The following is a 10,160-nucleotide window of genomic DNA, read 5'->3' on the forward strand; positions in this document are numbered from 1 at the left end:
TTTCCAATGTTTTTGCTTTACACATCTGATATATATATCAGATAATGTTATCTCAGCAAATTCTTATCAGTTAAGCATTTTGTCACACCTGTAATCCAAAATATGTTATCCTTTCTTTCAGAGAGAGAATTTGAAACAGAAGCAGCCACCTTCACATCCTCGTCTCAATCCTCTGCAGCTGGATTCACCGCTAAACCGGTGGGTTCTGCGGTGGCTAGCACCACACCTCAGAGGGAAGCTCCCGATCCAACCCTCTCTTCTGTGTCACGCCATGTGGACAAATTGGATTTTGAAATCCACACCACGACATCAGACTTGTGGGAACTCACTATTTCTAGACAGGAAGGAAGTACAAGCTCAGACACAGAAGAGGTTGATGCAACTCAGGCTCCTGAACAGGTAGTTTCTGGAGTAAGTTTACCTATGACTGAATCTCCAGAGGACTTCAATGTTTCTCATTCACCATCTGAATTTGCAGCAGAACAGTATCAGACATTAGGCAGCTCTTATGAAGAAGCAAGTGGATCTGAACTTGGAACGGTTACTTCCATCTTTCAGGAAGGTATTAAAGTTGCATCGCCTTTTGAGAAAACTTTTATAGTTTTCCCAACCCCTGGCAAGGAAGAGAACAAGTCGACTTCAATTGAAGAAGAAGCTAAATTTTCCTCAACTGCTGTGCCTAAAGAAGAAGCTAATGCTAGCCAAAGCACTGAAAAAATTGCCCCAACATTTGTTCTTGAAGTAGAAACCAAAGTTACACCAGCTGTTATCCTAGTAGAAGAAGCTAAAGTTAACCCAACATTGGGTCTTGAAGACATTAAAGTTGTCCCAACTCTAGTTGCTGAAGAAGAACCTAAAGGAACCCCAACAACTGCTCTTGGAGAAGACGTTAACATAACCCCAACAGCTACTCTTGAAGAAGACACTATAATTGCATCAACCCCAGTTTTTGAAGGAGAAACTAAAGCTGATCCAAATGTTGCAGAAGAAGCTAATGTTATAACAACTCTGGTTTCTGAAGAAGAAGCTCGTGTTGACCCAACTGTTGTCCTAGATGAAGAGACTAAAGTTAGCCCAACTATGGTCCTTGAAGAAATGAAAGTAGCTCCAGTTCTGGTTGCTGAAGAGGACACTAATGTTGAACCAACAGTTGCAGAAGAATCTAAAGTTCACCTGACTTTTGTTCCTAAAGAAGAAGCTTATGTTGAGCCAACTTTTGTCCCAATAGAAGAATCTGAAGTTAGCCCAACATCGGTTGTTGAAGAAAATAAAGTTGTGCCAGCTCTGGTTGTTGAAGAAGAAGCCCATTTTGACCCAACTGTTGCAGAAGAAGCTAAAGTTCACCCGACTTTGGTACCTGAACAAGAAGCTCATGTTGACCCAACTGTTGCAGAAGAAGCTAAAGTTCATCCGACTTTGGTACCTGAACAAGAAGCTCATGTTGACCCAACTGTTGCAGAAGAAGCTAAAGTTCATCCGACTTTGGTACCTGAACAAGAAGCTCATGTTGACCCAACTGTTGTCCCAGTAGAAGAAGCTGAAGTTAGCCCAACATTGGTTGTTGAAGAAAATAAAGTTGTGCCAGCTCTGGTTGTTGAAGAAGAAGCCAATGTTGACCCAACTGTTGTCCCAGTAGAAGAAGCTAAAGTTATCCCAACATTGGTTGTTGGAGAAAATAAAGTCGACACAACAGCTGCTCTTGAAGAAGACTCTAAAACTGCATCAACCCCTGCCGCTGAAGAAGAATCTAAAGTTGACCCAGAAATTACAGGAGAAACTTCAAGTTCCCCAATTTTGGGTCTTGAGGAAGAGGCTGATGTTGACCCAACTCCAGTCTTTGGAGTTGTCATTGATGAAGAATCCACAGTTACCCCAAACATAACTTTTGAAGAAAAGGCTAAATTTGACTCAACTCTGGTTCTTGAAGAAGAAGCTAGTTTTACACCAAGTGTTAAGGAAGAAGCTCAAGTTGACCCCACTTTGATTTATGAGGAAAGTAAAGCTACCCAAATCCCTCTCCAGGAGAAAGAAGTCAATGTCCTAAAGTTTGAAAATTCAGAGGAAATTACTAATCTCTCTGGTGCCCCTGAAGAAGACTCCAAAGTAACCCCAACCTTTGTGACTGATGAACTTAAAGTTACTCCAATCCTTGTTTTCGAAGAGGAAACTGATGTTGCACCAACCCTTGAGGACTTTACAATCTTTCCTGTGAATACTCAAACATCTAAGTGGAGTCTATTGACTACCACAACTGGACCTCAGGAGCATCTGGATAGTGTAAAGATTAGTCAGAAACCCCCCTTCATGCCAGTGTCCGATCCCTCAATGAATACCAAGTCCATGTCTTCTGCCCCTACCATTTCTACCCCAACATATGTGCCCCAGCGCACCTGGAGCCCAAGAACCACTAGACCTCACACTTTCCATAAGACGACAGAAACCCAGAAGGTGAACCATTTCATGCCACCATTGGATCACGGTGTGGTTGATCTTGATATTAGCCTCACCCAGCCACCCACCCTGCATAACTTGCCCAAAGAGAGGGCAGCTGTAGGTGGTACAGGGGCATTTTCAGGTAATGCTAAAACCACTCTTATCAACCTAACCATCCTCTTCTTGCTCAGCACACTGATGCACTAAAATCCCAGGTTTATTTTCTGACAAACTTCCTCCATGTTCTGTAAAACAAAAATCTCCCCCCAAATCAAAACCCTCTCCCTGTTTGTTTCACTTGCTGTCTCAACAGATCCTCACACCTTTCTGACTCCTAAACGCTTCACCCTGTTAAAACACTCCCACACTCCTCCCTGCTCTCCTGCTTCTCACACTGGGACAGTTGACATTTTGTCAACATTTTTTCTTTTTTTGCATGACATTTCCTACTCATCCAAAGACTGACTTCTGTGAAGTACAGATACGTTTGAATGAATGTTTTAGTACAAGAATGGTGGCAATAGCCCCTGAAATCAGAATGTGTTTTGCATAAATGTTGAAACTAAGGCTACATTCACACTGCAGGTCATATATGCGACTTGTGTGTGATCTCCAATGTGAACTGCAAACTACTTGAAAGTGTCCCGCATGCGCAGTAGAGAGCGCATTATCATCACACATAGTGAGCCTGCTCAGTGTTTTGCCAACTGCCATAAAAAAAGAAGAGGAAGAGCTCAGTGTTTTCGGAAGTAAACGTGGATGCTAACGGTGGAGCATAGCTTACGATTTTGTTGTCCGATCGGAGCCAGCACATTAACAACATAACCTGCATTATCGTCCGCCATGGTTGTTGTTTTTCTTCCCGCTTGCGCATATTAGGAAGTAGAATAGTGACGTTTATTGAGTGTGGATGACGTTCAGATTCAGGTCACGTTTGAAAAGATCGGATATGGATCTCTGACGTTCAGATGGTCATGAGGAGATCAAATACAAGTTGTATTAAGGTAAGAAAAAACTGATTTGGGTCACTTCAGGCTGCAGTGTGCATGTAGCCTAATTTAGGAATGTAACAAATTAATTTGAATGTGATAGCACTGACCAATGCAACTGGAATAATGTTTTTTGACAGGAATGTTCTCTGATATTGCCTCTCCAGATAACATAAGCACACGTTGTGTTAAGGTTTAGAAGCACAACCCATGTTTATTCACAATTTGTTGTGAGCAGTGGGGGTTTTTGAGGTTGGCCATGTGGGCAGTTGCCCAGGGCAGCAATAGGAAGGGGGAAGGACAAGCTCCAGATTTTCTATAGGTTTTGAGCATATCAAATGGAGAAACTCAGAACATTTTGAAACTTTCTTGCATTTTGATTGGCTTGGAAGAGGCGGGAGGAGGGATAAGCACAGTTGCCATTCATGCAAGAACTGCCACTGCTTGTTAGTGTTTAGCACCTTGTTTTTAATTATCTTTAAGCTGTTCCCTTTTCATATTTCACAATTATATTGCCTGTTGTTTATTCATGATTTTCAAGGATGTGTGTTGTGTTTTTAAGAAGTAATTCTAGTGTATTTTATTTCTGTCTACACTAGTAAAAACATAGTCGTTTTATGGTTGGCAGTTTCTACATCCTGAGGCATTAGATGTTAATTTCTTTGAAGACAAAAAAAAGACAAAAAATACTTTTTTAAAAAAAAGCTTGTATAAAATTTGCTTGACAGAAATCCATTTAATCGAAGTGCTATTATTGTGTTAGTAAAATAAGATCCTTTTATTCTGAACTCAATGTAATAGATTAAAGTTAAATTATTATTATTTTAGTCAGAAATTGGTGTTCAGTTATTGACAGAGCAATGCAAAAAAGAAAGTTTTTGTGAATATTTCATCCCACAAAGAAGTATAAACATTTTATACTCATGACAATAATAAAAAACACGAAACAGTCAAAACTATTATATTTTAATTTCTTATGAATAAATTTTCACATTTACCATAATATTAAGCATTTGTCACTAAAAATCTAAGAACAATATTTAATTTGGATTTTTTAAATATTGAAATACCCTGCGAAAATTAAAAATACGTGGCAAATAAGTAGAAATATCAATTTTGGCCACATTTTGTATAGCCATAATTATTTAAACTAGTTTTTTTTGTTATTTTGTGGCCATATTGAGCCATTTCTAAAATACATTTCTGGTTATAGTTCTCCATATACTTTATGTAATTGCTACAACAGGATTTTCTTCCTTAGCACTTGTTTTTTGTTGTTATTCTGTTTTATTTGTCTGTGTTTATACTACAACTGTTCCTTTTATTCAAGTAACTGCACTGAAAACAAAGTGTTTTAAATATGTTAGCAATGCATGTATAAGGAGATGGACATTTCGCAGATTTATATATTTTAAGTCTCTGTTGTCCTCTAAAGGCTGAAGTTGTCCATTTTCGTTTGCTAAAATAAAAATAATAATCACGCAATTACTGGTGCTTGGTTTAGTAATATACCAATTGCAGCCTTGATTTTCAGATTTTAGTGGTGCATAAACAACCATCTCCCCTTTCGGTGAAGAAAAGTGAAAACATCTCCACTGAGATAAACTTTGCCAAGTTAGTAAAACTTTGATGTTTTAGTGAACATAAACATGAGTAAAACGATCTTAATGAGAGGACGGGGTCCTTTAGACTTTAAAGGAGTCTCTGTGGTTTCCCACGCTTTATTTATATTCCTTTTCTCAGCTTTGACAACAGTTACGCCTGGAGAGCATATGATTCCCATTTGTGTCGTGAAAAGTAGTTATTACCTTTTACATACACTGCAGAGATGTTTCTGGAAGGAGCTTTATGTGAAAGTGAACATAATGACAAGACAAAGCTTATGTTGTTAAATATTTGATTTCTGGTTATACAGATATATCATGTTTTGCTTTCTTTTCATATATTTTAAAATAAATCCAGACTTTGAGCTCTCTTTCTTCTTTTCAAGGCTTTAAACAAGCAAGCTATCATCTCAATGTGACAAAGCAAATATTTTTCTGTTTTGTGCACTGAAGCTTTCAGTAACATTTTGCTTGAGTGAACACTTTGTATGAAATAATGTTATCAGTTATGACTAACATACTTTTCATGACCTTAGCAAAAAAAACTATGGATACTTTTAATAAAAATACTGAACATGATTGCCAAAAAATAAACAACTTCTGTATTTATCTGCAAACCCTTTGAAAACAGAGTCTTTATGAGAAGCAAAAATTGCTTATTGCGCCTTGTGCAAACAAAATTAGATATTTTAAAGGGTTAATATTTAGGAGAACAAAAAGGAACGAAGATGACAAAGGAAGGATCTAAGAAGACAAAAAGATCACCCTGTCCTCTCTTGGCTTACATTTTGTCTTTAATTCTGTGTCCTACATTTGAAATTATACTAATATTAAATGTATAAAACAATGGATTCCTACCTTTAAACTAGTGTGTGCTTAAATAATATTACTGATCATTTTCCCACGTGGGGTCAGATCTGTGGTTTTTATTTCAACATTGATCTGCAGTAGCCCCTCTCTTGTGTTTCAGATGCCTGTTTGGACGACCCCTGTCTCAATGGAGGGACCTGCACTGAGCGGGACGGACACATTAAATGTCTCTGTTTGCCGACATATGGAGGAAGGTTCTGTCAGAGCGGTGAGATTCCTGCCTGTCGTTGCTTTCCACAGTTTTGAAGAACATACACATTTAGTCGGATCCTTTCTGTGTTGTGTTGATTTTATTAAATGTTTTGGCTGTGACATGTTTTTTTTGTTGTTTTTTTTTGAATTGGTGGTTTCTTGGTCTATTCTGACAAAAACAACAATATTAAAGTCACACGGTTATAACAATGACAGAGTTTTCTAAGCTGTTTCATAGTCAGGCTAAGGAACAATCGGAATAACAAAAGACATTTTGTGTAATTATAACAGTAGAAATGCAACCCGATTATACACAGAGGTATCAAATGTTTATCTCACTTGTTTAAAAAACAAAAATTAGATCATGATCAGTCAATGTAGGACTTTTTCCACCCAAAACTAATATTTTACAGGAAAAATGCAAAGAAAAATTTAAGACTCAATTAAAAGTATCCCTAAAAAAGGCAGTGGATGGAAACAGGTGGTTTGTTTCTTAAATGCACTTCCGACTTGATTTAAAAAAATAAATAAAATGTTATAATAATAACTAAACATTTCTTACAACTTAGATGCAAACCAAAGTTAACTTGATCTTATCTTACAAGTTCAGAAAATGACCAAAAAATTTTATTTTGAAAATCTAAAAACATCTCTGCCACGTCCTCTGGTGTGTTCTTAGTTTTTTTTAAATTATTATTATTAATTGGAGGGTCTAAAAGTTATCAAAAATAATCACATCAATTCCAAATACAAACATTAATTGCAGATTTAGGTTAAATACTAGCTTCATTATATTCTAACTACCTAAAAAACTCTAAATGACCACAACAGCCCCTTTAACTGATACATTACAGATGCAGCTTTTGATTAAAATCAGTATTAAATCTACTTCAACATACATAGCTGTCATAAGTTACACGATTAACTGTAAATAAAGGTACGCTATCCTAGATGGGTTTTTAAGTTACTCTTCTGGATCCTTTAGCTGCAGATTTAGGTTAGCTTGCACTCAGGTTGCAGAAGTTTCTCATTGGAGAGAGTTTCTCTCAGGAGAGAGTGCAAAGAAATCCACATTGTAACATATAAAATGCCAAGAATGAAGATTTTGAGTTGTTTGAGAAAATATGGAGACACAGTGACACTTTGAGTAGTGGTTGTTGTCCATGACTGATAAAGCAAAATCAGGTCAGTGAGGTTACTAAACGGCTGATGGAAAAGAACAGAAATATTCTTTATTGTGGGGAAATTCAGCTCTGCTAGCAGCAAAGTGCAATATGAAAACAGAAAATAAAAATAATTTAATGTTTATCATAATTTTATTCTAATTTTATGCAAAGTAGCATGTGGAATAAAAGTAAACGGGGCACAGTTTCTCTTGAGTCATTAATTATCACAAAATGAACAAAACTAAGCATTCATTTAGTGCAGAACCTGCTGAGTCATCTAAGCTTGCTTTGTTGTGCTTTCCTGACTCCCTGCTGTGCTTCAGACTTGGAGCGATGTGAACCAGGCTGGGATAAATTTCACGGTTTCTGCTATCGACACTTCAGCCAGCGCCAGAGCTGGGAGGTGGCAGAGAGGCACTGCCGCACGCAAGGAGCTCATCTGGTGTCCATCATGACCCCAGAGGAGCAGGACTACATCAACAGTAGGACCACGATGTCCAGTTTACCTTTTCTTTCCTGTCAGAGTTTAATTTAGACTTTCTAAAGGTTTCTGGGAGTGTTTTATTTTATGATTGAACTGGAATATGACTCTTCTAGGTAACTACAAGGAATACCAGTGGACTGGTCTGAACGATAAGACGGTTGAGGACGATTTTCGTTGGTCTGACGGAAACCCACTGGTGAGAAAAGTTAGACACACGGCTTTTACAAAAAAAAAACAAAAAAACAAACATCACACAAAATTACGACAAAGTCAATCAATTGTATTTTTTGGTACATTTTCAAAAGTTTTGTAACTCCACTAAATAATTTTTAAAACTATTATTAATTCAAATTTAAAATGTATGAGAGAAATACCCCTTTTTTCAAATTCAAACTTATTCTCTAAATCAATGCAGCTGTATGAGAACTGGTACAGAGGGCAGCCTGACAGCTACTTCCTGTCTGGAGAAGACTGCGTGGTGATGGTGTGGCACGATAACGGCCGCTGGAGTGATGTACCCTGCAACTACCACCTGGCATACACCTGCAAGAAAGGCACCTGTAAGTTCAGCATATCAGACCGAGCAGACATCATTTGAACCTGAGATTGTAGGTCCCTCTACTGGTTGATAGAAGCCATTACATCACCATTTGTTCCTTCTTTTAACAGCCTCCTGTGGCCCGCCACCAAAAGTCCGGAATGCGTCCATATTTGGAAAAATGCGAGTGAGATATGAGACCAATGCAGTTGTGCGGTATCGCTGCTCAGAGGGCTTCCAGCAGAGACTGAACCCTGTGGTCAGGTGTCTGTCAGGAGGCCGATGGGAGAGACCTCAAATCCTCTGCATCCCTGGTGAGACTGTAGCTTATTCCATAACTACACCCAGTTATTCATGTTAATCATGTCTAATTATTTGTTTGTTCATATTTAATCCAGAAGGTGGAGAAATTATGCAGCACCTCGGCATGTTGTCGCAAACCGACAGCAACTTTTCAGCAGCTGAAACTGAATTTGAAGCCACTAAAGAGACACCACAGTACTGGGACATCAAGTTTTAACACCTTAAAAATACAGTTTGGTTACGGTACCATGACAAAATGTAAATTATCTTGAATAATGAACCACAAAAACAAAAAATGATGGAAAATTATTCAAATTTGCTTCAGATAAGAATGTGCATCCATGATTATGGATATTGTAAACTCATCATGTGGAATTTAATTACCCCCAAATTAGGCCTGATCTTTAAATATTTCCTAATAATTGTTCTTGTTGTGGTTTTTGCTATGTTTAGGGTCTTTTCACACAATGGTGCTAAGCTTTTAAGACACTTTTGCAGAGTTAGATTTTTATTGTGTCATGTTCCTACTTTATCAAAGATCCTGACACCTCTAAGTGAGTCATCAGATACCAAGAAATGTTGTATATGTTGGTTTTCACAGCTGAAATTACCGTCCACATTTTTTTTCCAACAGGAAACTTTAAGATCAGACACAGTTTTGTTCGGTGGCTTTATGTTGTAATAAAGTTTTGTAGAACAGAGCCAAGAATAAATCAGTCTATTTTACTCTCACTGTGTGTTGACTTTATTTCATGTCCAACCCCTATTGCTGCTCTGTCTCTGTAGCAAATTAGCTCCAACTGACGATAACAGAGCATCTTTGACAAACAAAAGACTTTAAAAAATTACCTACAGTTCAAATTTAGAAGATAGGTACTGAATAAATCACTCTAAAACCAAAGTGTTTAATGAAGTGCTAACTGGTACCAATGCCTGATGTCTGGGATTTACTTAAAACAATCTTTGTAAGTGGTACTACAAATAATGAATATTTAGGCATCGCCATATTGGAATCCGAACCTCTTCGAGCTCTGATGTGACGTCATTCCTAGAGTTTCAACTTCCGAGGTAAATAGAAGATTGAGGTGAGGAGCGACTATATTGGATCTCGAAGAAAGCGCTACAGGAATTCTGACTTTCCAAGTGGGAGAAGGTGACAAAAAATGGAGGTTAATTTTTTGTTTATATTCTCTAACAAGACAAATTAACAGTTAATACTGTTTTGTAGCTTTTAACTGGATTAAAACGGGGGAATAATTTCGCTCTCTTTAAGCTAGCTTGAATCTTTATCAAATTAGCGACTCGACGGTCTAGCTTTTCGGCGGCCATATTTGTTCCCAGCAACCGACTTAATTTCGCATCAATGAGAATTTAAAATAAGTTGGATATAAAAGAAAGATAGAAAGAAATTGATAAAGGTAAGTTTTAGTTGTGTGTGTAAATCAGAAGTGACTTTAAAGATTTGTAAAAACATGAAAATGCGCATATGCACTAGGTAAACAGGAGCAGGTTTCATGCTTATTTTGCATAAAATGACCCTTTAAAATGAGTAAAGAAATTGTTTTGTTTACTGAAAAATGA

At 37.5% G+C, this 10,160-nt stretch overlaps 1 protein-coding gene across 1 annotated transcript in view; it reads left to right on the forward strand.

Annotated features, from left to right (window-relative positions):
• The window catches only part of LOC106916873 (neurocan core protein-like), a 30,690-nt gene extending 21,379 nt beyond the window's left edge, over window positions 1-9,311 (forward strand). The window contains exons 8-14 of the mRNA XM_014985470.2: window positions 122-2,575; window positions 5,997-6,104; window positions 7,578-7,736; window positions 7,852-7,934; window positions 8,154-8,298; window positions 8,408-8,590; window positions 8,675-9,311. Of these exons, the coding sequence (XP_014840956.2) occupies window positions 122-2,575; window positions 5,997-6,104; window positions 7,578-7,736; window positions 7,852-7,934; window positions 8,154-8,298; window positions 8,408-8,590; window positions 8,675-8,796 (3,254 nt within the window). The 3' untranslated portion in view covers window positions 8,797-9,311. The remainder of the gene's footprint in view (window positions 1-121; window positions 2,576-5,996; window positions 6,105-7,577; window positions 7,737-7,851; window positions 7,935-8,153; window positions 8,299-8,407; window positions 8,591-8,674) is intronic.
• The last annotated feature ends 849 nt before the right edge of the window (window positions 9,312-10,160 follow it).

The sequence above is a fragment of the Poecilia mexicana genome, unplaced genomic scaffold (assembly GCF_051168715.1).
Source record: "Poecilia mexicana isolate PSO_F unplaced genomic scaffold, ASM5116871v1 scaffold_11, whole genome shotgun sequence".
Classification (NCBI taxonomy): Eukaryota; Metazoa; Chordata; class Actinopteri; order Cyprinodontiformes; family Poeciliidae; genus Poecilia; species Poecilia mexicana.